General features: G+C 51.0%; 1 protein-coding gene across 1 annotated transcript; it reads left to right on the top strand.

The window, feature by feature from the left end:
* The first annotated feature begins 601 nt into the window (after positions 1-601).
* AKR1B1 (aldo-keto reductase family 1 member B) lies at positions 602-13,137 on the top strand. The gene is made up of 10 exons (XM_036246734.1): positions 602-695; positions 5,032-5,199; positions 5,904-6,020; positions 6,953-7,030; positions 7,295-7,417; positions 7,902-8,008; positions 8,284-8,365; positions 8,907-8,990; positions 10,688-10,770; positions 12,740-13,137. The coding sequence occupies exons 1-10, from the start codon at positions 630-632 to the stop codon at positions 12,780-12,782; spliced, it is 951 nt and encodes a 316-aa protein (XP_036102627.1). The 5' UTR covers positions 602-629; the 3' UTR covers positions 12,783-13,137.
* The last annotated feature ends 14,655 nt before the right edge of the window (positions 13,138-27,792 follow it).

Below are 27,792 nucleotides of genomic sequence, written 5' to 3'. Positions count from 1 at the left end.
GGAGGAAGGCTTGCAGAACCAAACCCAATGTGTACACACACAGTTCGCACCTAGGGTGGAAGATAGCCCCAAGAGCTACACAGGGACCGGGCAATCCCAAATCTCCAGCACGTTTTCTGCAACAAGACTGCAAGCCATTTCTCTTATAGGCACCTTCCTAAGAGCAAAATGCACTAAAATGTACCTGTTCTCAACATGATTTGTACAAATTCAGGACTGGACATTTGTCATAATCCCAAGGAGCATGATACTGGGCTTGGACAACAGACAAACCTATCCCTCAGAGCTCTTAAAAAATATCCTTCCTAAACTGCTTATTTGTAAGATGTCTGTTACTTGTGCTAAAGCGTTCACATTCCTAACCACCAAATCCATTGGCCAGGTCTTTCGCGCGACTTGGGCAGTGAGCATTAAACGTCGGCCCAGCTAGGACCCAGCGCAGGACTCGTCTCCGCGGGGCTCGGCGGCGGGCGCTCCAGGACAAGTTCGGAGGCCTAGCCAATCAGAAGCCGCCGTCGCGCAGCCGCCAATCGTCCCCGCCCTCGCTCCACCGGTTATTTAAAGGAGCGCACTCGCGGGCCGCGGTGTTGGTGTTGGTTCAGCGGCCTCGGTTTGTGTATCGCACGGTCATGGCCCGCCACCTCGTGCTCTGCAACGGCGCCAAGATGCCCGTCCTGGGGCTGGGCACTTGGAAGGTAGGTGCGGTGGGGCGCGTCCTGCAGCTCTTTTCGGGCTCCGCGCAGCCTGCAGCGGGCAGGGACCTCGAGTGACCCTTAGCGGTCTCCGCGGTGGACGCCTGGCCTCCCAGGAGCCACACTCGGGCTTGTCCCGCCCTCGGCGGGCTCAGGTTGGCCCCGCGGGCGCCCGGGCGTGGACGTGGGCCAGGCGCTCGCCCGGGGGGGTGCTTGGGAGCGGCGGGGGAGAGGGGGGGTCGGGGCGGTGTGGGGGGGCTTGGAAGGCCGCCTCTGCACACACTGGGTGGGTTTGGTTCCCAGGCCACGCTTTGAATCCGATCCCAGCTGGAAAAGTCACTAAGAGGGACCGACGGCAAGGGAGGCTTCCCGAGCCCCCGCCTCCCTGCCCGGGGGGATGGAGACGGGGAGACGGAGCAGACAGAGATGTGGGTGTAGGCGGCGCCGGCCTTCCTCTCCTGGGGGCACTTGTTGCGCCACCCCTTTCTCTTTCGAAGTAGTTTGTCCTTAATTGTTTCCGTTGTCTCTCAGGAATAAGCATCCCAGGTAAGCCAGGAGGCTGCAGATAATTAAATTAGGTGACACGAGATCGCCCAGGACGCCTCCATTTCCCTGTCTCCAGAGGCGCAGCGCCCAGCCTCTCCAGCCCGGTGGTAGGGACTCCACAGAGTTGGGGGGGGGGACTGTTAGCAGGCGTCAGTATTAATCTGGCTCCGGATACCTGATCACCACTGAAATCTATTCCCTCACAGCAGCCCTAAGAAATGGTTAGGAATAAAATGGAGAGCCTGATTATCTGAAAATTAGGGGGCACGGAAGGTAGTATTATGGGGACTGGGGCAAACCCAATATTTTTAAGCCTCTTTAAGGTAATGTCAGGTATTGTATATTACATTCCAGGGCTATGACCCAGGTTTTCCCATGAACTTTGAATATGGGCCTGGGCATTGGCTGTTTACACACAGACAAGAAAAGAGGATTGAGTTGCACCCTTGCCATCTTTCTTTTTTTATCCTCACCCGAGGACATTTTTCCACTTTTTGTTCAGATAGAGTGGGAGGGAGAGAGAGAGGAAGAGGGAGAGAAAAACATCTATGTGTCGAGTGGCTGCCACCCACACAACCCAACCAGGGCCAGGGACAAACTGCAACCGAGGTACCTGCCCTTAGCGGGAACCGAACCAGGGTCTCTCTGGACTGCAGGCCCATACTCTTAACTGCTGAGCCAAACTGGCCAGGGCACCCTTGCAATCTTTTGAACAGAGGATGGTGCTTACCTGTACCCTAAAACCTGCAGTTGAAAATTAGTAAATAAAGTGAATAAGAAGAGGGTCCTAAGAGTTGCCGCATACGGAAAATGTTTCTTTGCCAAGGTGATCAGAATATTAATAATTCTGTGTTAACTTCAAAAAGTCCCGTAGTTGCTCTGGTGGGTTTGGCTTAGCAGTTAGAGTGTGGGCCTGCAGACCAGAGGGTTCTGGTTCGGTTCCCACTAAGGGCACGTACCCTGGTTGCAGTTTGTCCCCGGCCTGGTTGGGGTCGTGTGGGTGGCAACCACTCCATGTGTCTGTCTCTCTCACATTGATCTTTCTTTGTCTTCCTACCTTTCTGCCTCCCACTCTATCTGAAGAAAAATGGGGGAAAAAAAATCCTCCAGTGAGGATAAAAAAAAAAAAAGTGCCGTGGTTGCTTGCACTGTGTGGCTCAGTGGATTAAGAGCCATGGACTGAGAGTTTGGGTGGTCACTGGCTCAATCCCCAATAGGGGGCTTCTGATCTGCTTTCTCTCTCTCCCTTCCTCTCTAAAAAAAGTCCAGTGGTGGCTCCAAGGGTGTAATTGCATTAAGACGTGACACTTGAGTTAAATTCCATCTGTTGCAGGTTATTCTCTCCAAACGGATGTGAAAAGACGCTTCATTGGCAATACCAAATTAGTTTCTGTAATAATGGTGGTAGCCCACAGTCATACCTAGAGAACTGGAGCAGAAGCTCCACAGAGCAATCCTTACTTAGCCTTGCTAGGTGGGGTGCATGCCGAAGTGTTTATTTTGTTTCATGTTTTCATTTGAAAATAACTTCTCTGGGATAAATAAGTGGATAAAAAATGGCTTTTAATAACTCACCTTAGCAGTTAACATTTTGAAAGGCTATATATTTACTTAAAATAACACAAATTATGTACGTTTAGTTCATTCTGCAGACTAAGTTCATTGAGGGCTAGGGAGGGTAGTGTCTTGTGTTCACAATTATTTCTAGCACTTCTCACTGTGCCTGGTAAGTATCAGTTATCCAAAAGAAAGGTGTTGAATTGAAAAGAAAAAGTCAGGTTACTGAATTGTGTGGGGACACGATTGGGGGCAGTGACATTGAAGTAAATCGTATGGGTAGGGGCTTGGAGTAGGTTCCCTTTTTTTAAATACAAACGTTTTATGGATAGTGGCTTTAATATCTTTTCCACCTATCTGAACATACTCCTTTGCCGATGCTGGACAAAAGATGGGGTGACCTGAATACCATTTGCTTATCTTTGTGAGAACTAGGGAGACTGCACGTGGGTGCAGCTCCTTGTTCTTGGGGATCTTTCATGTCGTGGGGACTGTGTCAGACTTTTCAGACCACTCTGAGTCTGCACCCTTCTGGTTCCAAGGAACAGAATAGCCAACTTAAACCAAAGCAGAGCAGAAAGTGTTTGAGGTGGGGATTCATTACCCACAAAATGCTTTCAGGTGTACCAGATCAAGGCTGTAAGGGTAACCTTAGTCTGTCCCTCAATCCCCCTTTCCTCCAGCAGCTCCTGGGTCACATCCTCAGCACAGTGACCCCAGCAGAATGAAATGTTGTCTTGTTGGTGGCGACTTAAGGCCAAAGATCGAATCTCGTGGTCCTGGCTTGGGTGGTCATGTCTCTGCCCCTGTACCAGTCACTGGCCTAGGAAATGTGCCCACCCCTCTGCCCAGGGTTGGGGGCAACAAGTACAAGGCTGGGCTGACACAGTACAGGGCTCTGCAGAAAAAATCAGGGTTCCATTAAGTCTGCAGAGTTAAAAGCATGCTGGGCAGTTTCCCCATCTGGGTCCCTCACTTGTTCTTGTTCTGGGGGCAGGATGTGCGGTTCTCACTGCTCACTTCAGCGGCAGCTGGGCCCAGGATGCCACGGAGATTCTGTGGCAGTTACTGTCTACTGCCTGCTCTGTTCCGGGCCATGCAGGCTGGGGAGGCTTGGAGTGCCGCTTCATAGCTCCTCCAGGGAAGGAGTTGGGAGACCATCTGGAGCTGTTCCTTGATCTAACACCTGGTAGCATCGCCACCCGTCTCCCTGCTCCCTCCATGGTGGCGAGCAAGCTCCATGGTGGCGAGCAAGCTCCAAGTATGAACAGGCCCGGGTCATGCTCTTATTCCCATGGTTCTCTATTCTACCCCTCTCCCCCTTCACCACAGCTGATGTCAAAACAGCAGATGTCTAGATGTCTGCAGCTGCCATGGCCCTGGGGAGTTTTTTATCATTCTTGTCTATCCCAGCTCTCCAGAGGAATGCACTGTATTCCAGCAGTAGTCTGTTGGTCTGAGCAGGAGATGGAGTATCTTTGCAGTCGATCTGCATAAAGCTTAATGGCTATACAGGCACTTCCTCTTCCTCGGCAGCCAGGCTCCCCACACCTGTCCTGGTCACCGAGGTGATTTGGACACAGACAGCAATTCAACTTATGTGTAGCTGTGACCGCAAACCATGCGGTGATCTTCCACAATTCTGATAGAGTGAGAGTTGACGCCCAGGCTTTTGAATCTGTATCAGTAATATTCTTGATTTTATGATAGTCTCCCAGAACTGCTTCAAAGCAAGGGATTATTGTCAATATCCAAATCCACGCACAGGAAGAGAAAGTAACGCCACAGGCATTTACTGAACTCCGAAACCAAATGGGAATTGGGTAAACAGTTATAGCGATTTTTGAAATACTTTGAACTATTAGAAGGAAATGGTAATTCTTTATTGTTTTGGGAACCTAATAGATTCAGGCAGGGGGGATTATTTTATACAGTGGTTTGTAAATTGACATGTGAAGAAACAAGGAAGCAAATGTCTTTGCACATCTTGTTAAGGTGATCGATGCTGTTATTAAGTCATTGTCAGATATCCTGAAAGGGAGCAGTGTGGCATTTCACCTCGTTCTGTCTGAGAGCAGTAGTTTAGGATCTGCTCCAGAAGCTGATGCTGTCCTCCTGAGCCGGCCTCCAGGGACAGGCACTTCCGTGGGGAGCCGTCAGCTCACGCCGTCCTCCTGGGCTGTGAGCACACTGTGTTCTGTTTTAACTTCATCCCTTCTGTTTCCTTTCCTTTCAGTCCCCTCCGGGCAAAGTGACGGAGGCCGTGAAGCAGGCGATTGACCTTGGGTACCGCCACATCGACTGTGCCCACGTGTACCAGAATGAGAACGAGGTGGGGGAGGCCATCCAGGGGAAGATCAAGGAGCAGGTGGTAAAGCGTGAGGACCTCTTCATCGTCAGCAAGGTGCTGCTCTCGGGAGCCTGGGGGCTAGGGTTCTCGTGCCCGGTTATCCACTGGCAGCATCCGCTTAGGAGCCAAGGCTGTCCTCTGGGGCCTCTTAATACAGCTGCAGTGTTCTCGGCACACAGCTCTTCAGGGAAAGCGTGTTGACTCGAGGCCTAGAGGCCCACCCATCTATGGCTCTCTATTGGATGGTCATTCCATCTGGACCCATTGGATAGAGCCCCTTGCTGATGAGACAGGTCATGGGTTGTTGCTTTCTTTTCAGGGACTTATCTTTGAGGGTGGAACTTGGTTCCTATCTACAGAGTGGATGTCCACTGCTGGCCACCATCTTTTACCTGGGGACTCGGTGCCCAGAGGACACCTGTGGGAGGGTGAGGCTGGCTTTCGAGAGACCAGCCTCCTAGGAAAATTGCCCTGAGAACTCACGGGTCAGGCCGAGGGCTGGTGGGACCCGTGCATTCTCTTCTGTGCCTAGTTTGGTCCTCCTGAGAGATTCTTGACCTGATCTTCGTACCTTCCTTTGGAAAGTTAGGGCCCACACTGCAGTGGCATCTCCTTCACCACCGTGTTGGGGCGTCACGGTGACATGGTGGCTGTGGTGAGAGGAAAGCCAGTCGGCTGGCTTCAGGCCATCTGGCTCCCAGCCAGGAACAGCCACCTGCATGGTGGTGACGTGAGATGTGTTCTCTCGCTGGCTTCAGCTGTGGTCCACGTACCATGAGAAGAACCTGGTGAAGGGCGCCTGCAAGAAGACACTGGGTGACCTGAAGCTGGACTACCTGGACCTCTACCTTATCCACTGGCCAGTCGGTTTCAAGGTATGGGCGCAAGGTGCAAGTGTAGCCTGTGGTGTGCGAGGCCTCCTTTATTAGCATGTTGTGAGTGGTACACACCTAGTGTGTGTTGTTACTGCTCAAGGTGCCCAACAGTGACATCACCTGGGAGCATGTGAAAATCAGCCTCGGGCCCCACCCAGGGCTTCTGAATCCAAACCCAGTGACTAGCTTCACATTGCAGAGTTTGAAGAGCCCCGCGCTGGGTCAGTGGGTGACTGGAATTTACAACCTTGGGGCTCAGGTGACATTTCTGCACACAGCCATTGGCTGTCCCCGCCCTGTCCAGAGGCACCTGCATTCATACCCTGCCCCTGTGCAGTGGCGCACCCCTGCATTCCACACGTGCACACCCTGCAGGCTCGAGGACTCGCTGGCAGTGTGGCTGGGCAGAAGGAATCTAGTGTTGCATCCTTTGCCGTCATTCCAGTCACGGGCTCCGTTTTCTGCTTTGTCAGCCTGCTGGAATGTGTGGGTTTCACCTGAGAGCTGCATTTTATTCCGCTCTCTGGTTCCAGGCCTGACTTTTGCCTTTTGTGTTCCGTGATAAGCCAGCGAGTCTCGGCCGGGCAATGGTTCTGTAGCTAGTGGTCCAGCCAGGACACGGAACCCCGAGTCCTGGTCTTGAGTCCTTCCTCCGTCCACATGTGGCGGGATGCATCTCGCTGACCGTGAATTACCCGTCTCCATCTGACAGTCAGCTCCGACCCATTTGACGGGACAAGTGTCTGGGGGTTTCAGGAGTTGTCTGCCTGCTGCTTTTTCACACGGACACAGATGTGCCCTTGATTATCTTCTAAAAACACAGCCGGCTGTCGTAGTTTAGAATGGTTTTCAAACTTGGTCTTCAAAGATGCAGCTCCCCCCGCATGTCCGGGAAGGGCTATTACTGACTGTTTGTTTGATTGTCATGACAGCCCGGGAGCGAGTTCTTCCCGTTGGACGGGAAGGGCAACGTGATCGCCTCCAACACGAGCTTTCTGGACACGTGGGAGGTAAGGCTGCCCCGTCCGGCTTTCCTCCCTGCTCTGTTGCGCTGGCCTCGTGCGTGGCAGCTGAGCTCTGCCCCCTCGCGCCGCACGTTCTGCCCCTGTGGTTGCTCTTCCCGTCTCCGGAAAGCCCGCCGGTTCGGCCTTGGTGTCTCGGCTTCTCGGAGGTCTGGCTCAGGCACCAAGGCAGAGGGCGCGGCTGGTGTGAAAGGTGCTCTGAGCCTGCCCTGGGCACAGGTCAGGGGCAAGCGGACCCTCTTTTGTCTGCAGGCCATGGAAGAGCTGGTGGATGAAGGGCTGGTGAAAGCTATTGGGATCTCCAACTTCAACCATCTCCAGATCGAGAGGCTCCTAAACAAACCTGGCTTAAAACACAAGCCGGCGGTTAACCAGGTGAACAGCCAGCAGGGAGGCCCGGGGCAGGCCACCTGGCACTGAGCTTCGGGCACTTCCTCGTTCACGTCCCCAGGGAGCAGCAGGAGGCACACTCCTGGGCACGGGCAGTCCTCCCTGACGACTCGGGATGACTGGCACACTAGGGGTGAGCTTGTAGGAGAGCCAGGCTCGCGATGGCGAGGGCTCAGCGTCTCAGATTAGCAGCCTGCAGACACTGGAGTCCTCAGACCTGTCACAGTTGATAAATGGCTGAAGCCAACAGAAAGCCTTAGGGCCCATGGCCACGGCCCATCAGAAACAAGGTTATTATTGTTAATGTCGAGGACACTAGCTGAGACATGGAGAGGTTTTTATGGCTTATCTGGAGATAGGACGCTGGTTACACAATTTCCTATCTGACGAGCAGGGACTTGGCAGGGGCGCCTTCCCGGGCGTCTCGTTGCCCGTGCTCTGCCCCATCAACCTCCTGTCGCACTCGCAGATCGAGGTCCACCCGTACCTCACGCAGGAGAAGTTAATCCAGTATTGCCAATCCAAGGGCATCGTGGTGACGGCCTACAGCCCCCTCGGCTCTCCCGACAGGCCTTGGTGAGTTTCCACGGGACCACGTTTTGTTGTCCGTGGGCGAAGATTAGAACACTCAGCATCAGGGAAGAGTCTCTGGGGCTCGTTTGCAGGCCTGCCCAGGAGCCTCTTGGTTGGGTTTCCAGTAGCAAGAGCCCTGCTCTCTTCCCAAAGGGTTGGGAGCTCGTGACCAAGCTTCGAGTCGGGAGGGGGCTGGCGGGATCGAGGTTGGGGTGCCGGCTGCCTTGGATTCAGGGAGGCACCGATGCTGCTCACAAGGGCCATCTTTCTGCCTCCAGGGCCAAGCCTGAGGACCCTTCCCTGCTGCAGGATCCCAGAATCAAAGCCATAGCTGACAAGTACAAGAAAACCACAGCGCAGGTACGCGTCTCGAGGGCTCGTGACTCCGCGGTGGTACCGCGAGCTGCAGGGGCAGGTGACCGAGCCCAGGCAAGCCCTCCTGCAAGTGCGTCTTGGGGTCCTGAGTGTGCAGTAGACAGGGCGCCAGCGGGGGCGTCAGACGGCTGCCACGGGGTCTGGGAATAACAAGACCTGCCCCACGGCCGCCGCGAGGGGCGGCAGCCGCTACTGTGGGTGAAAGCGCCGGTCTGTACTAGAAAATCTCTCGGAAGACGTCTTCCCCGAGTGGTCGGTCGTAGGAGTTCCTGATCCGCGAGCACTCGGTGTCCTTGCGGAGAGGACATCTGGGAGACAGGAGTGCATGGCGTGCTGGCTGAGAGCGGGGCTCTGGGGTGAGGTCTGAGTGCCCCCCTGCCCGCTGCAGGGTGTGACCACAACGTCTCTGAGCCTTGGTTTGCTCACGTGAGGGTCTGGAATTTCCCCCTTCCGTGACGATGCCTAAGATTGAGTAAGCTAACGAGAGCACGTTCTGGGTGTACACACGCGGCACCTCTGTTCGCAGGTTCTGATCCGGTTCCCCATACAGAGGAACTTGGTCGTGATCCCCAAGTCTGTGAACCCTGAACGCATCGCTGAAAACTTCCAGGTAGGGTCCCGGGTGTCACCCTGGTTTTCCTCAGCGGAGGATGGGGTAGGGGAGGACTCCATAGGGTCTCATCCTGTCCCTGGAATGTGGTGTGTCGGCCCCCACCCTCTGGCACGTCTCGGCCAGGGAGCACACCTTGGGCAGTGGCTCCTGGGTGGAGACACCGTTTGGGGGCAGGCGCTGTGGCTCCGTTTACCTTTCATATGGGCACACGCTCATGCTGAGCTCCTCGGTGACTGTTTGCCCTGAGCCATGTTCACGAGTGGCGCCGCCTGGGTTTGCAGCATGGCTCTGTTAGTCACTGCAGTTCCCCGCGGAGAAATATTACTTACCACAAGGGTTGTCGTGAAGACTCGGGTACGCGAAAGGGCTTCACACACAATGCTTGGTACCCTGGTAGGCGCTCAGGGATCGATACTGTGCTGCTGCTGAGTCCATGGTCTGCAAAGACCCTCCAGGCCATTCCTGCCCACCCTGCTGCCCGGAGCCCCTCCCACAGTGGGCAGAGTGCGGCCGGCATCAGGGCTCCAGAGGTGCTCTGTGGGCCTGGGAGCACCCGGAGCAGGTCTTCACGTCCTCCCTGCTTCTCACACTGGTGATGGGGTCTGGGGAAGAAGAGCTTCAAGGTCCTGATGCCCCTGAGCAGAGCGGCTCCCCTGGGCCATGCCACCTTGGCTAAGCTTTGGTTCTGAGCAGCTGTCTCCACAGCAAGCTGCTGGTTGGGCCTGTTCACTGGCCCCAGGCTGTGGCTGTAACATGTCATTGGTCACCTGGGGAGGGGAGAGGAGCTTGTTGTGCAGTAAGGGAGCATTTTCTTCTTCCTTCAGACGTTTTGACTATCTGAGATAAAGTGGTAAACAGTGACTAGTGTAGGAAACATGTCATGCTAGAGATAGGTCCCTCGTTTGTGTTGTATATTTCCAAGGTGTTGGAAAAGGTTTCAAACTGACCCGTCTCATAGTGCTAACATTCTGTTCTCACCTCTTGCTGTGCGGTCCTTGCACATTTTGCACAGTTGTAATCACAGAGTCTGCAGCAGACTTTCTTCTTGCACGTTCTGGGGTCAGCGGAGGCCGGAGGCCCTCTCGGTGTATGCCCGCCCTCCCCGTCTCACTGGGCGCACTTCGGACCTGCCCGCTGGCCTCTGCGTGGGCCACCTCTTCCCCCTGCACACTGCGGTCTCCACGCAGGTGGCTCTTCCGTACCCTCTCCTGCTCTCTTTGCGAAAACCCTTCTTGGCGTCTCAGGCCTGCCTCAAAGCCTCTGATCGCAGCCTTCGGTTCCCCGGCTGGGGTGCAGCCCTGAGTCCTCGGGACTTCCCCAGGGCTTTGTGGAGCGCCTGCCCCATGGTCTGTGTGTATCATTCCTCCTTGTATTACAGCTGTGGTTTCCTCTGCTTCCTTGTAAACTGAGGCAGACGCGTCTCACCCATCGTTGTGTTCCCCGGTGCCGAGCACAGCTTAGTGGTCTTGAAATGAACTAAATGGAGGTTCTGGAAGGGAAGGACTGTGTTCGATGTCTCACGTGGTACCCAGCGAACCTTGTGCCTCCTCTGGGTAGCGAAGACAGTGATCCTCTGCGCTGAGTGTCCCTCGCCTCGCCACTCGGGGCGGCGTCTCGTCGGGGTCCTGCGCAGGCTGCTGGATGACCTGCATCTGGGCTCCCTTGCAGAGCTCATTGGACATTTTTCCTTCTAGGTCTTTGACTTTGAGCTGAGCAGCGAGGATATGACCACCTTACTCAGCTACAACAGGAACTGGAGGGTCTGTGCCTTGGTGAGGTGAGTGGGTCCCCGTTGAGTATCAGGTGCTGCAGAATGAAAGCGTAGCTCCCGGAGGCCACCACGTCCAAGTTCCGCTGTCACTGGCCCGGCCGTCCCCACGGCGCGTTTCCTCTTGTTCCCATGCGTGTGTGGCCGGGGCTGAGCTGCACGAGGCCGTGGGGAGATGCCGAGATGTCTGCTCTGGCGTCTTCTGGGCCTGGCCCAGGCGCAGCGTGGCCCGGCCTGCAGAGACCGCAGACTCTGGCACTTAGTTCCTGTCCCACCTCCATGGGAGCGTGTCTTTGACCCTCTCTGATGACACTGAGGAAGGGGTTAGTGGGACAACCGTGGTGCTGGGGCCTGAGCTCATCCCAGCCCCGGCCCTGCGGGGCCTCTAGACCCCGAGAAGGCCGCGCGGCCCGCTGGTCCTCGTGTTCCCTCTGACTGGCGTGTGGCCTCTGAGGGAGGTGACAGGGCAGGTGGTTGTTTTCTTTTCCTGCCTCTTCAGCAGCTAAAGTTTTAAACCCATTTTCTGCTGCCAGGGAGAGTAAGAACCTCCTCTCTCGCTGTTACTGTCTGATCCCTGCCGGCTCCTCCTGTCTCCTTCACTAGTTAATTCTCTCCTGTGCAGAGTGTGCCCTTCCCAGGCCAGGGCCGGTGCCAGCCTTTCTTCCCAGCCTCTGCTCTGTCCGGTCCGCCGCAGGCAGGTGGCCGCCAGCTGTGCATCGGGGACCTGCCTCGGGTGGACGTGCCTGCGAGCGCGTTGCTGTCGCTGTCACCGCGGGAACTCGCATTCAGAACGGCCTGGTTTCCCATGGCTGCCCCGATCCAGGGCCCTTTCTGAGGCCCTGGGTGCATGCCTGATACTTAGTCTTCAGACACTGAGGCCAAGTTTGGATCTAGTGGGCAAGGGAGAGGAGAAGTGAATCTGCCAAGTCACAGCTGCTCTGCTGCGAGAACCCGTGTCATGCATTCCGTTCCCTTTCCGCCGCTGACGTGCGTGCCGAGTCTCGGGGCTGACAGGCCTCGGGTTTTCCGGTCGGTCCCCTGACGTTCAGACTCCCTCCGCTCTCCTTGCGGTCTGGAAGCTGCTGTCAGGGCCTCCAGCGCGCTGACGACGTTCAGTGGGGACGTCCGGGGAGGGAGAGGCTGTCCCCAACATAGCCAGGCCACCTGGGAAGCTCTTCCTAACTACACACGTAGCACACACGGTACCTCTGGGTGGCAGTCCCTGCAGTAATTGCCAATGGCACTGTCACGCACCTCGGGCTTGGCGGGCTGCCGGACAGGCAGACCATGGCGAACTTGTGACTGGTTCTGAGTATCTGACGGAGTTACATGCCCCCGCTGGGCTCGCCCAGGGCCTTCCGCATTCGGCCCAGCAGTCGCTCCGACACCATTGCCATCATGTTCCCAGCACAAGCCACTGGCCCTGCCAGCTGGGGCCGGGGACGGGCGGACACGCCGCAGTTTGGCATCCCCAAGTCGGTCCCAGTCTGTTCCCGCCTCTGCTGCTTTTTATGAATCCTCAGTTATTCTGGGCTCACTCCAGCCCCCACGGACACCAGGAGGGCGGTGCCCCTCTCTCTGTGCTCGGAGCTCTTTCTGTGCCACCCACACAGATTCTCAGCTCTCATGTGATCAGTCTCTCCGTGTTGAGGACAATAAGATCCTCTCCTGTCCTGCTCTCTAGACTGACTTTCCAGGAGGCAGGAATCGCACTGTGCTGCGCTGCAGGTCCCCAGCACAGTGCTGGGCACAGAGGGTAGCATCCATCATGCATGAGTCCATTCAGGAGAGCGCGAGGCACGGGGGTCTGGAGGGTGGGCTCTGACCTTGGTGCAGACCCATGACCTGCAGTGTCAGGACTGACTTGTCACACAGGCCTTTACTTCTGCCTGCATGAGACACTTGCCAGTTCTGTCTCTGACCTGCGCTGGTGGTTGAAGTCTCTGGAAAAGCTAATGTGTTCCTCTTTCTCTTACAGCTGTATCACCCACAGCGACTACCCGTTCAAGGAAGAGTTTTGAGGCGATGGTGCCCGCTCTTCCCGGGGCCCTGCCGCCACCTTCCCGCCTCCTTCCTCCTGTTTGTAGTATGATGCTGTGTCCCTCAGCGGCAGGGCAGCCCCCTGCGCGACCCAGTGGCGCGGGGCCAGCCTGGCCTTGGGCCGATGGGCAGTCTCCGTAGATTAGAGTTCTCTTCCAGTTTTCTTTGCTTTTCTTGTTCAGTTCCTGGGAAAATATAACCTCAGTACCCTTTTCTAATTAAGTTGAATCTTCAAAGTGAAAATGAGTGCCACTAACGGGCAGGTTTTGGCTGCTCGGAACCGATCCTTTCAGCCAGACTCCTCGTTGCCGCAAATAAAAAGTATTCTGCAAGCTCGATGCAGTCGGTTTGGTTTGGTTTGTTGAAACGGTGCATCGCCTTCTGTCCCACCCAACCTTCATCCTGTTGGGAGTCAGCTGGGGAGCTGTAAATGCCAGTTAGCGATGTGGGGACCTCGGCCCTGGAGACATCTAATTAGCCCCCCCCCAGGAGGCCAGGACATCCGGAGTTCGCATGCCCCAGGGGCTCCAGTGTGCGGCCATGAGAGCCCCCTCTTATGGCCAAGCCAGGAACTAAACCCATTTGTGATTTCACAAATTCCTTGATTGTTGCTCTTCCCTGGGAAGGCCGGGGTCCTGTTTACTAAGCAGCCTCCTCACAAGAACTGCTCTCGTGAGCTCGCCTGGCCCGGAGGGAAGAAGCATCGAGAGCTGGTGCCCGTGAGCTCAGGCCGCCATATAAAACGCCCAGACGGTCCCTCACGTGTGTTTCTCGCAGCTCTGGAGGCTGGAAGTCAGGTCAGGGCCCCTTTCCTGGCTTGTGGATGGCCGTCTTCTCACTCTCCTCACGTCCTCACATGGCCGAGAAGGACGAATGCTTTAAATAGGGTAACAGCCCGGCCAGTGGGGCTGAGTGGTTGAGCATTGACCTATGCACCGAGAGGTCACCAGTTCGACTCCTGGTCAGGGCACATGCCCAGGTTGAGGCCCGATCCCCAGGGGGGGACATGCAGGAGGCGGCCGATTGGTGTTCTCTGTCATTTGATGTTCTCAGTCGTTGATATTTCCATCTGTCCCTCTCCCTTCCTCTAACATCAATAAAGAAAAAAAAATTTTAAATAGGGTTACAAAAGTAAAGCCACCCCCCATTTTTATTTCTACCTTTTTTTAGAAATGCTGTTGTTTATTTTTATTAATGTTTCCTTACTCAGAATTAAATGGACATAGGCCAGGGAAAGGATGGGATACACAAGTTTGACTCAAATTTCAAGAACAAAATGCTTCATTGCTCACTTTATAGTATAATCATTGCCCCTAAATATTAGGTGGCCTTAACTTAGGTTATCCATGTGTAAAAGTGGCTGCTAGGTCTCACCCAGGGATGACAGCACCAGGCCCTTGAGTGGCTAGGGCACAGCCAGGCAGGGGACTCAGAGCCCCCCCATTCACTGCCTGGCACCCCCTGGTCACAGTGGTCCATTGTCCCCTGCTGCGTAGGCTCATCCCACCTTATCCCCAGTTAAACTGCAAACCTCCTCAGTCACCCTCCAAATCGTCAAGAACGGACTATTTTATTATGTCAAATCCACGCCAACCTAGTCCTTACCCTTGTTTCTCAGGGAGCCCAGAATTGGCTTAACCACACTTTAGGGAACTTAGTAAACGGTGTTAAGTCAGCTGCCCGCTTCCTAGGTCCCTGCGTAAAACACATCATAAGACTTGAAAAGTCAGCCAGAAGCACCGATAAAAGGCCCTGCGCCAGCCCTGCTTTCTAGCAGAGACTGGTATCTGGAGCCTGGCCTGGGGGCGGGGCGGGGAGGAAATCAAGGCCTATCACAAAGGTCTGTTCTGGACTTGGAAGATAACACAGGAGTGCCGGGTCTGGCATGTTGGTGCTGGACTGTAGCTAGGGAGAGGCTGCGGGCTCCGCAGGGCCGGCTTCACCCACCACGAACTATCTGTGCTGGAGCAGACAGACACCAGGGAGTCACCACAGAGACAGCCAGACGGACAGACGGCTCGTCCCTGCCTTCCCTTTGTAGAAATAGAATCTCCGTGCCTTCTGGGGCAGGTTCCAACCCAGCCTCGGGGCTTAGGTGGAGTCAACATGAGGAATAAGGAATGATGTGAAATGCAAAATACATTCATGAAACCGTTGGAATTTTACCAAAACAAAGTTCCAGCCAAGGTGAATGGTTAATAAGATAATGGGACCTACTGAAAGACGGAACTAAATTTTATTGACTCGCAGGGGCACTTCAGACCTGCTCTTGAGAAATCTCTCTGGACAATGCTACAGCAGACTTGATTTCACTCAGCACAGGTTCCCGAGGTCCGATTTCACGCCACGAGGTTTCTCAACACCGATGTCTCAACCTTGATGTCTCAGGGCGGTGTGCGGTGCGGGCTAACAGAAGCCATCATTCCAGAGCCCCGGGTGGGGCCGGCCCCAGAGGGCCTAGAGGGGCTGTCTTTGGAAGGTCATGGCTCCCTGAGATCCAGCTCCAGGTCACACTTATCTTTCTGTCCTTTGAAGTCATTTTCTAGCTGTGCCTGGTCTTCAGTATCCAGAACCTTCCTCTGGAGTTCGGCTTCTCAGGTCCTCTTCCAGCCCAATGCCCCGCTTAACCTGAGGGTGCCCTGTATCTGTTTTCCACGCCTTTCTGTCCGCAGAACCTAGAACAGCGCCTGGGCACAGACTAGATTCCGGCTGTCAGTTGCATGAACTAGTGAGTGAATGAATGAAGAACTTGTTTTATGACTCACCAGGCAAACCTCCTAGTGTGAAATCAATGTATTTCGGAGCCAAAGGGGTGCTGCTCAGTTCTGAATAGCGGCCTAAGATACCCGAAAGGGCAGCAAAGGGTGGCATAGCTATAGACAGACAGAATGTTCACGCACAGCTCAACTCATCCTCATCATGAGTCTGGAGAAATAGTTAACCCACCATCCTTCATTTTCTCAGTCTCTTAAACACCTGCCCCCTAGCGGTCAGGAGGATTAAACGAGATCATAAATGTAAACCACTCTCCCAGGCCTTGCACACAGCACTCAGTACACGCTCGCCATTATTCTGATATTGTTAATGTCATTGTTATCATAACTAAATGTCAGCAACAGAAGCAGACCCATCCATTTGCAGACGGCGGCCCAGGGAGGAGCTATGCACAGAGCAGGGCTCTTTCCTTGGCAGGAACAGGCTTCCTCCATGGCCTGGACTTGGTTCAACCTCCTGCGAAGGAAGGGCGGCTCCCGAGACATTTATCAGTGAGCAACACAGTTAGCTCTTGTTTCCAACCCTGAGGATTGTGCTGCCGGCACAAGACGAGCCCCGCGGAAAATACTGCCTGTGCGATGTAAGAAGTATTCTTTTCACACTGATGGCCGAACTCAGAGAGTATGAAGATGACATCTAATCCCGTGTTTCCCTATCCAGTGTTTTCCAACTTACTTTTGGCAGCAGGCTCCTTTCTTCAAAACAAATCCTACCCAGATCCTCAGTATATACACCAGATAGAGACAGAGCTGCAGTGGCCACAGTGGGGGAGGGATCGCAGAGCCAAGCCAGCCGGTACCCCACACGCAGCACCCCAACCGTAACGCCCCCGGAGCACAGTGTCACAGCCTTGGGATCCAACCCTTGGTTGGTTGGTTGGTTGTTTTTTAAAAACTGCAATCATTTCTCTCACACAGTTGGAGGACTTTGGGCGTTCTAGAGAGGCTCAGCTGGGTGGGTAGCAGTGAACATGACAGCTGGTGACCATCTTGCAAAGGCTGGGTTGGGCTGACGGACTTGACTCCAAGATGGTGCACTTGATCTCGGGCCACTCAGTCCTGCGTGTTGGCGGGAGGCCTCAGACCCCTGCCCCGTCGCCTTTCCCAGAGCTGCTGGCGCATGCGTGACCTGATGGCGGGCTCCCCGAGTGACTGATCCAAGGGAGCATGAACTGGAAGCCACCGTACCCTCACTGTCCGACCTCAGAAGTCACGCACCATCATTTCCGCAGGACAGCAGCCCTGCTCACCGGGACACTGTGGAGCCGTCGCCGCGGCTTCCACGCCTGGAGTTGCACGTTGTTTAGAAAGCACTTCAGGAACTGCAGACGTGTAAACAATATTTCCAAACATGTTTAAATTGGCATGCTTAGCCAGCCAACCGTTTGCTTTCGCAACAACAAAAACGCTGAGGATTAGAGACGTGAACTGACCATCCAAAGCTCATTTAAGTAGAAACGTAAGGTCTCTGGGTTCTAGTCTGTTGCTTTACATCACAATATTAGTAACCGATATTTCTTTTTTTTTTTTTTTATCCTCACCCAAGGACACCCTTCCATTTTTTGTTCAGATAGAGTGGGAGGAAGAGAGAGGAACAGAGAGAGAGAGAGAGAGAAACATCGATGTGAAAGGGACACATCGAGTGGTCACTACCCGCACGACCAACCAGGGCCGGGGACAAACTGCAACCAAGGCACGCGCCCTTAGCGGGAACCGAACCCGGGTCTCTCTGGACTGCAGGCCGATGCTCTAACTGCTGAACCAAACCGGCCAGGGCTTAACTGATATTTCATTGAAATAATAATTATAGTGACACATGTATACAGCTTTATGGCCAAGGTTAAATCGAAAGTGACAGGTCAGATTGAGAGTATATGCTTTGGGCCTGATGTGATGAAAATGGCACCTCACCTCCATGATCTCCCCAAGCTCCAGACCCCAGTCTAATCATGAGACAACATCAAAGAAATCTGTTGTAAATGAGCCACATTCTACAAAACACCAGATCAATATCAGTACTCCTCAGAACGTTCAAGATTATCGATAACATGGAAGTCTGAGAAGCTGTCACGACCAGGAGGAGCCTAGGCAGACACCATGACTAAGTGGATGGGCTCCCAGGTCAGGAAGAAAAGACATTGGGTTAAAAACTAAGGCTGTTGGAATAGTCTAGACTTTTAATTTTGTTTTTAGTTTTATTTTTTAAGTTTATTTGAGCCAAACTGATGAGAATATGCTGGAAGCAAGATCTCAAATACTCCCTTTAGCTAGACATCATTTTTCAGTATTGGCTCACTAATCACGATAACAAAATCTGTTAATGATGGAAACTCGGTGAGAAGTATATTGGAACTCTGTATTATCTCTGAACTTTTTCTGTAAGTCTAAAACGATTCAAAAATAAAATGCCTATTAAGAGAAAACTTTACATAACACTCAGCAAGAACCGGTTTTCTAAACAAAATATAACAAGTCTGCCTAGCCTACTCCCTTGCTTTCAAAATGCTCACACTTTTCCTAGGTCAAGCAAACAAAGTAATTAGCAAGGGCGCAGGTCTGAATGGCATAGTCACTAATCCTGCTTGTAGAGGAGACACATTTCTTTTTTTGGTATGTGCCTCTAGCAGGAACCGAACCCGGGTCTCTCTGGTCTGCAGGCCGACGCTCCAACCGCTGAGCCAAACTGGCCAGCCCAAGGAGACACATTTTGAGGCCCATGTGGGACACGTATGAAAACCGGTGGTCTGCTAGGCCTGAGTGCTCGCTTCAACACATTTCAGTATATTGCTGGCATATGAATTATATTCCCTGACCACAGCTAAATAAAAATTATAAATATTGACAAAATAATGAACTAGAAACTGCCCACTCTCCCACATACACGTTTGGAAATTTAAAAAGACATGCCAATAATTTAAGGTTTAACAAAATAATAGCAAACATTACATATGGCATTTATAATTATAAATTAATTATGCTCCAAGTAATATTTTGTGAGATATATATATACACACATATATATATACACACATATACATATATATGTGCGTGTGTGTATATATATGTGTGTGTATATATATATATTTTTAATCCTCACCCAAGGATCCTTTTTAATACCGATCTTCAGATAGAGTGGGAAAGAGAAAGACAGAGAAACATCGATGTGAGAGAGACACACTGATTGTTTGCCTCTTGCACAACCCCGACCAGGGCCAGGGGCTGAACCACAACCGAGGTACGTGCCCTTGACCGGAATCAAACCTGCAACTCTTTGGTCCAAGGGCCGACACTCTACCACTGAGCCAAACTGGCCAGAGCATTAATATATGTCTTTAATCCTTCTGACAACCCTTTGAGGTTGATCCTATTCTTCTTTCCTTCGCAGATGAAGAAACTGGGTACAGAAGGGATGAACCGCCCACCCCAGGTCGTGGGAGGACTGTGGGGGTAGGTCTGCTGGTGGGCAGCCTGCAGTGCGGACTCCGGAGTCCATGCTCGTTCTCATAGAACGCCTCCTGCTATAAAGTAGAAAACACGTGATGAATGGTAAAAAGATGACACAGCAAAACTTTTAGAAGGCAGCCAAGGCGATGCTTGGGAGCCTTATCACTTAGAGTCTTATAACCATTAACAGAGCTGAATAAGTAGTTAAAAAATCTTGCCACCGAATGCGTGCCAGACTCAGGTGGCTTCATGGGGGTGTCGTTATGCATCATGACATTCTGGGAACAGACAATGCCAAGCCTAATGGGCTCTTCCAGCAAACAGGACAGGAGGGGGCACTTTCAAAATCACTTCATGCACAACTTTGGTACTAAAATCGCTAGGAGAGTTCAAGGAAGAAAAATTACAGACCATCTCACTGAAGAACATTTAAGCAAAAATCTTAAACAAAATATGCTTAGTTATATTCAATAATGTCTACAAGAGTGATCAATGTGATTTTTACCACAGAAATGGAATGTTGACTTAATGTTAAAAAAGTATTGTCATCTACCATGTGAATAAATTCAAGGTGTATGTATGCATTTAAATAGGAAAATATTCTATCAGATTTTCTTTTTTTATCCTTACCCGAAAACATTTTTCCATTTTTTGTTTAGAGTGGGAAGGAGAGAGAGGAAGAGAAAGAGAGAAACATCGATGTGAAAAGGACATATCGAGTGGCTGCCTCCCACAGGGTCCAACCAGGGCGGGGGACAAACTGCAACCGAGGTACGTGCCCTTAGCGGGAACCGAACCCGGGTCTCTCTGGACCACAGGCCGACGCTCTAACCGCTGAGCCAAACCGGCCAGGGCTCAATCAGATTTAAAATCATTTTATAATAAAAATCTTTTGGAGAACTCAGAATAGAAGAAAACTTCTTGAACCTACGAAAGGGCATCTGCCTGGGCATCTCACAAACCTGGCGTGTTCTCAGGTTGTACAGGCTACATCTGTGTGCTTCCTCGTGAATGAGTTTCCACACTGCATTTGAGGCGAGGAAAGCTAGTCACTGAAAACCACGTGCAGGGAGATCCTGCTTGTAGCACGCTCAAAGCAGGCAAAATCAACCAACGTATTTTGAGGATATAATCACAGGTCATAAAACTATAAAGAACAAGAGAATGATTTATTCAAAATTTGAGGGTGCGAGTTGGCAAACAACAAACGATCTGATTTGAAAATGGACAGAGGACTTTACTAGACATTTTCCCAAAGCCAACAAGCACGTAAGAAACGGCTCAGCATCATTAATCATCAGGGAAGTACGAATCAAAACCCCGAGACGTCACCTCGTCCCTGCGGGAACGACTGTTCCGACCAAAGCAAGAGATCAGGCAGGTGAGGATGAGGAGGAAGGGAGGCCTGTGCACTGCTGTGGGGATGGGTACTGGGCAGCCATCAGCCGAAACAGTATGGAGCTTCCTCAAAAGATTAAAAATAGCCCGGCCTGTGTGGCTCAGTGGTTGAGCATCATGCACCAAGAGGTCGCCGGTTCGATTCCCGGTCAGGGCACATGCCCAGGTTGTGGGCCCGATCCCCAGTGGGGGGCATGCAGGAGGCGGCCAAACGATGTTCTCTCTCATCGATGTTTCTATCTCCCTCTCCCTCTCCCTTCCTCTCTCTCTAAAATCAATAAAGAAAGAAAAAAAAAAATTAAAAATAGAGCCAAGACATGGAAACAGACTGTGTCCATCGATGGATGAATGAATCAAGAAACTGTGATAATGAGCCCTCGCCGATTTGGCTCAGCAGTTGGAGCGTTGGCCTGTGGACCAGAGAGTCCTGGGTTCGGTTCCCGCTAGGGGCACATACCAAAACAAACAAACAAACAAACAAACAAAAAACTGTGATAATGGAATATTGCTTGGCCATGAGAAAGAAGAAAATCCTGCCATTTGCAACAACATGGATGAACCTTGAGGGCAATTAGGCTAAGTTACATAAGTCAGACAGAGGAAGACAAATATTTTGTGATCTCACTTACATGTGGAATCTAACAACACTGAACACATAGAAACCGTGGAGAGTGGTGGTTACCAGGTGCTAAGGACTGGGGGGAAAGGGGAGGTGTTGGTAAAAGGTACAGACTTCAAGTCAGAAGATGAGTAAGTTCCGCGGATCTAATGTACAACTATAGTTAACACCATGCATTGTTTACTTGAAAGCTGCTAAAAGAGTAGAGTTTTCATGTTCTCCCTGTAACAATAACATCAAAATGGTAATTCTGTGAGGTGAAGGATGTGCTAACTAACCTTATTGTGGTTAAACATTTCCCAATATATGCATGTATCAAATCACAACACTGGACAACTTCAGCATACAGAAGGGCATATGTCACTGATATCTCAATAAACCTGGGACGTGGGACAGACTCAGGGGACATGCAAACTGATGTTACCACACACACATACGGGAGTTGGGTTGAGGTTTGAGATCAGGGAGAAACATACAAAGGGCTTCTAAGGTACCACTTATTTCTTAACCCGGGTTCTGAGAATATGTGTGTTTGTTTTAGTTCACTCCTTTAAATGGTATATTGAGGTTTTATGCACTTTTAACATGTGTATACGACCTATTTCACAATAAAAATAAACACTTGCCGAGTAAACAAATGATCTCATCTGATCTCATCAGTTCTGTGAGACACATGTGTCGTGAATCTCATTTTCCAGATGATGAATGTACATCAGGCAAAGTCACTGATATGCCAAACTTCTCACAGTTACTCGGGGGCCCCACCTCTCCGTCTGTGACCTTTCCCCTGAATCCCACGGGAAACTGATTTTTATGACCATTTCTGCTGCTATCTGATTGAGAGACAGAAAACTTGGAGTGCCCAACTGCATGTCACTGAGCAGGAAAAATCCGGTGTCTTTGAACACAGCTGTCATCTAAGAATCAATATGCATGTACAGCGGAGGGGACAGAGCCAGCAACATTGCAACAGCTGTGTATGGGGTCAGGTGGACACTAGACTCATCCGGGGAACACTTCGTAAAGTATATGTCTAACCACTATGCTGGACACCTGAAACTAACACAAAATAATATGGACTGTAAACTGTAATTGAAAAATAAAAAAATTTTAAAAAGTTAAAATGAAATAACCAGTGTCCTCTCCTACTGTCCTTGGTTTTTCTCTGCTGTGTAGACAAGATTCACTAGTGATAAGCAAAGTATGCCAGAGTTGCAAGCCAGGCATAGTTGGAGTGGTGTTAGGAGATGAGCAAGGTGGTCAGACTGAAGACAGATGTTCGCAGGTAATTCTCAGTGCTTTATATACACCTATGAGATAGTGGGGACCCAGGTAGGGAGGGCAAGCTGAAGAGTCCAGGACACAAGTCAGGGACATTTGTTGGAACTGGACCGCAGGGTTACAGGGACCAGAGAAGGGGGCATTTACCATAGGAAATGGTCCTCATGACTCAGCATGGCAGGGAGGGCAGGAGGGCCCCCGCATGGCACAAGACCAGGGGGCAGAGCAGAAGATGTCTGTGAGCACTCTGTCCCTGCCTTATTCCACTAGGCCAGCAACAGAGTGCCCAGCCTGGACCTGGGCACTGAGGACACTTGTGTGGCCTTCCCTCGAGTCACCATGAATCAGCAAGTTTCCATGCGAATGTTGGCTCTGGCAGGCTCTCAGAGGTGATGTGTTCCCAGCTTTCATTGTACAGGAGGAGCGAGTGAGTGATAAAACCAGCCAGCCCATTGGTGGAGCAGCCAGGATAAGATTTTATGTCCCTGGATGTTTATCCAGTGTCCTTTTGCTATAGGTCACCTGCACTGGTGTCACCTTAGTCAGGACACATCATCTTGGAAAACTGAAATCGTCAGGGCCCAGTCTAGACTGGAGACTAGCCTGGGGTGCCATTCCAAGGGGAAGCCAGGGGGTTTGAACTGTGTTTCTGAAGAAGCCTGGACTTGTACACCAGGGCTGCGGGTCAGGGAGGGTCAGGGAGGTCTCCTCGCTCCCTCTCTCCTGCCTCAACCAGAGAAAAGACCTATTCATCTGTTTTGTTTGTTGGAATTGTGTGTACGATTTCACTTGGGGGATGGGGGGGGAAGAGTTCTGATCCTTGAAAAAAGTTTCAGAAAAATTCAAATCGATCCACGGAGAAGCACGCTGGATCTCTTGGGGCCTCTCTGCTCATCTGCCACATTTCGTATGTTCATCTTTTCCTGGAGCTTCGGTTACACGTCCAGCCGTGTGGACCGTGCTAGGGACACGGCAGAGGACCAGCCTCAGGTCACAGGCACCACCGATTCCCAGCCGAGCCGCTCGGAAGCATTTCCCCTTAGAAACGGTTTCCCAAACGATACCCCCACTCGCCCGTTTCGGGCGGTGTACCTGCCGTCCTATTGAATTGCACCTTGTTTCTTGGCTGTCCTGGAGGAGGCCACCTGGAGTGTCCGCTTTCTGCTTCTATAAGAGGGATGCTCTCTTTCTCGGTGCACACGGGGAGCTCGCACTGAAAAGCTTTCCAGATTATTCTGTACAGGGTAACACAGGCAGTAACTTCATCATGGTCCAGTGAGGGAGGCTGGAACAAGGCAGCCTGGGTTGGGTGCTCCCAAGCTGGGCACCCCGCTTAGGCTGTGATATAAACCCTGTCAGCTCCTGGGGTGACCTAGAGGGCAGGCGACATTTCTACGTAAGAGAAGCTGGGTGAAAGGTTAGGTAACCAGAAATGTTTAAGGAGAAAGAGTACATTGAGAGGCGCCCACTCTATGCAGAATTCTTCCCAGGACCTGGCACTGGTCCCCTGCAGTTATATGATTAAAACGCTGCTTGGATAGGATAGGGTTTACGTAAACAGCTTGTCCCTGGCCAGCCAGCCTCACCAGAACATTCCTGACTGTGCCTCAGTGGTCTTAACCCTCAAAAAGGACTAGACACCCTTATGGGCACTTCGGGCCAAGCAAAGGAGGGAGAAGGAACCAAGTTGGTCTAGTTCATTCTGTGTGAGCAGAAGAGCAGCTCCAGCCAGACACACCAACTCCCTGTTCTTGTCCGCCTAAGCTCATGGTATGGTGTTTGTTGCCCCCTGCTGGCCACATGTGAGTCAACGCCAATGTTTCAGTACTGCTTGGTGACTTCGGGGGGAGCCCTCGCTTACTGCTGGGCGGTGACCCTTCCTGGTAATAACCACGGCGCTACTGCTGCCAGAGATATCAGTGGAAGGCCTATAAAACTGTACCAGGCACGGGATGAAACATACATAATCTGATTTAATCTTCAAAGCGATTTTGTGAGGTAGGTATCATCACTCCCACTAAACCGGAGAAACCGAGTCATGGAGCAGCTCTATGACCTATACAAAGTTTATGCTGGTAAATGGCAGGGCTGGGATTCAAAGCCAGGTGTGGCCGACTTCAAAGGCCTCATCCTGGGTCGCCGCAAGTTCACGTTCCTGGCAGGCGTATCCTGGACGGCCGTGCTACCCACCTCCTCTGTCGGCGGAGACAGGTTTTTATTCCGTTGGTCTGCACCCCGGCTCCCCCCACAGCCTGTTACTTGTCCTCTTCTTGTGCCAATTCCCAACCCTACAATCGTTTCAGTCTTCATCTTCTTTTCTCTGATCTTTGTGTAAACGTTCGCCCTAGGGCAGGGGTTCTTAAAGTGGGGTCCACCAGAGAACTGGATAGAGTTCAAGAGGTCTCTGTCAGCTTGGGCAGGGAAAAATGTACATTCTATTCTGAGTATGGAAAAGAAACAGATGTGGCAACTTTGTCATGCATTGAAATCACAGATATTTCTTTCTTTGTTTTTTTTCAGATAGAGCGGGAGGGAGAGAGGGAGGAAGAGAGAGAGAGAAACATTGATGTGAGAGAGACACATCGCCTGGTTGCCACCCACATGACCCCAACCAGGGCCGGGGGCAAACTGCAACCCAGGTACATGCCCTTAGTGGGGACTGAACCCGGGACTCTCTGGTCCACAGGCCGATGCTCTAACTGCTGAACCAAACTGGCCAGGGCAAAATCACAGATATTTGTATACCACATTAGCATTGCTGCAGGTGTCTCCAAATATCATTTATGCTCATCACTGCTTTGAATTATGATAGTTATTAAACCTGTCTCTAGGCCTGTTATTACGTTGTTAATAAATACCATATATATTGGTATGTCACAAATTTGTCTTTAATATTTTGATAGCATTCTTTGAAAGTGATGGAATTCCTTTGTCATCCTGTGCCTTTTATTTTATGCATTTAAAAATATTCTTAGAAGGGGTCCAAGAGTTCTGCAGCCTGCCAAGGGGTCCTGGCATGAAAATGATTAGAACTGCTGCCCTTGGTTCTGCGTCTGGCTTTTGGCTTCCCGACCAGGTCACATAATGCAGCAGTGACAGTTTTCCCAATTGGATGACCATATGGTTTACCTTCGGGACCAGGACGCTGTTGAGCTGGAAGGGAGCACTGTTAACAGTTATGCCGGGACAAATGTAAACTGGGACATATGGTCACCCCACCCGAATAGCATTTGTTCTGGAAACTGACACATTGGATAAGAAAATGGCAGGTGATTAAATGTGACTTACAAACAGCAACATAAAAACTCTGTAAATATGCGGCTGATACAACTAGATTATATCTTGCCTGGCTGGTGTGGCTCAGTGGATTGAGCCGTGTCCCATGGACTGAGAGGTCCCGGTTCAATTCCCGGTCAAGGCACATGCCCGGGTTTGGGGCTCGATACCCAGTAGGGGGCGTGCAGGAGACAGCTGATCAATGTGTCTCTATCACATGGGTGTTTCTCTAAAAAAATAAAACATTAAAGAAAAACTAGATTATCTCCTAAAATCCAACCAGAAAAACCAAAGTATAACCAATACAAAGTATACTGGCTTCAAAAGAAATAATTCTAGCATGTAATAATAATATAGCTTATACAAATGTACCCCTTACTATGGACCAGGAGCTGTCAGTAATAACAGGTATGGACTATTATTATCCCCGTTTCACACATGAGGAAAACTTGCTTCATCACACAGCTGGGAAGAGGCTGAGCTGAGCCCCAGTCCCACCCCACTGGCTGCCACATGGGTGCAGGGTCTACCTGCCTCTTTGAGTCCTTGTAACATTAGGAATTCTCACGATCTGAATGACGTCCAGCAAAACAGCAGATGGAATGCAAAAGACTGGTCTATTTGTCTCCAGCACTTAACAGGATAGAAGCTGCTTTTATTCTAGATGGCTTGAACCAGTTATTGGAAAGAAATTCCCCAGAGTAGATGGGAAAATCTGGAAGGTTCCATAGAGCAATACATATTCCTTTAAGACGCCTAAAGTGTAAGTAACTCTCTCCCTAGGCATCACCTTTGACTGCAACCCCTGGCTCTCCTGTGGGAGGCAGCACAGAGCAGTAATTAAGAGCATGGACTTGAAATTCAAATTTCAGGCGCCTGTTTGCTGAGTGACCTTGGGTCAGTCACATGGCCTTTTTGGGCTACAGCTTTCTCATTTGTAGCATAGAGATAATGATACACCTCATAAATAATGGTGAGGAGTAAATGAGTCTGGGAAATATATAATACCTAGTAATGATTATTGTTATCACTATCATTTTATTTTATGTATTTATTTTATCCTCACCTGAGGACATTTTTTTCATTCTTTGCTCAGCTAGAATGGGAAGAAGAGAGAGAGAGAAACATTGATGTGAAAGGAACACCTCGAGTGGCTGCCACCCACACAACCCAACCAGGGCCAGGGACAAACTGCATTGAGGTATGTGCCCTCAGCGGGAACCGAACCCGGGTCTCTCTGGACCACAGGCCGACGCTGAGCCAAACTGGCCAGGACTATTTTATTAATGTCTACTTCAACTGTTTTGTCCCAAAACTCTTCTCTCTTTATGATTCCACGTATTGCCCTGTGTTCTGAAATTTCCAACTTCGCTGGCTCTTCCACATTCTGGAGCTATCTTTGGGTGACTTTTATAACATCTGCTTATACAGCATTTGCACCAGAACTCATTTTGCTGAGGCAGCATAAACTTGGACAACAGGAAGTGAGGACAGGGGCATGTGATTTCATGTGATCCCACATTCTTGATTTACCCACTCACAATAGCATTTACATTTTGCTGAGCCAACATGAACTTTTACAAGTTCGGGTGTGCCCAGAGAACGCTTTGGTAAAAGGGGAGTTGACAAAAAATGTGGTGGGTCATTTATCACCTTTGTAGAAACAAGATGAATTTCTGTTTTCAACTGAAGAAAGGGCTGCCGGGCCTGCAGAAATGAAAAACGTAAATGGTACAAAAGGAATATAATTCAGTATAAAAAGGGAAGGCACAGCTTGGAAAATGTTTACATCAATGTGAAAAACAGTTAATAAATATGTTTTTTTTTTTTTTTTTAAGAATCGTTGTTAATTTTTTCCTTTATTAATTTTAGAGAGAGAGGAAGGGAGAGGGAGAGAGAGATAGAAACATCGATGAGAGAGAACATTGATTGGCTGCCTCCTGCAAACCCTGCACTGGGGACTTAGCCCACAACCTGGACATGTGCCCTGACTGGGAATTGAATCAGCAACCTCTTGGTACATGGTTCGATGCTCAACCACTGAGCCACATTACCTGGGCAATAAATATGTTTTTATAAGGCCAATTTTATTTTAAAAAATTGTTTTCCTTTATTGATTATTAGAGAGAGAGGAACACAGAGAAAGAGAGAGATAGAAATATCAATGAAAGAGAACATCAAATGGCCGCCTCCTGCATA

This window comes from Molossus molossus, unplaced genomic scaffold (assembly GCF_014108415.1).
Source record: "Molossus molossus isolate mMolMol1 unplaced genomic scaffold, mMolMol1.p scaffold_m16_p_7, whole genome shotgun sequence".
NCBI classification, from domain to species: domain Eukaryota; kingdom Metazoa; phylum Chordata; class Mammalia; order Chiroptera; family Molossidae; genus Molossus; species Molossus molossus.
This window is presented reverse-complemented; position numbering and strand designations above follow the sequence as displayed.

Excerpts from the sequence above, each read along its gene's own strand:
- AKR1B1 (XM_036246734.1), top strand. The coding sequence starts at position 630 with ATGGCCCGCCACCTCGTGCTCTGCAACGGCGCCAAGATGCCCGTCCTG. Across the intron at positions 8,366-8,906 it reads ACAAGAAAACCACAGCGCAG|GTTCTGATCCGGTTCCCCAT; the intron begins GTACGCGTCTCG and ends CTCTGTTCGCAG. Across the intron at positions 10,771-12,739 it reads AGGGTCTGTGCCTTGGTGAG|CTGTATCACCCACAGCGACT; the intron begins GTGAGTGGGTCC and ends TTTCTCTTACAG.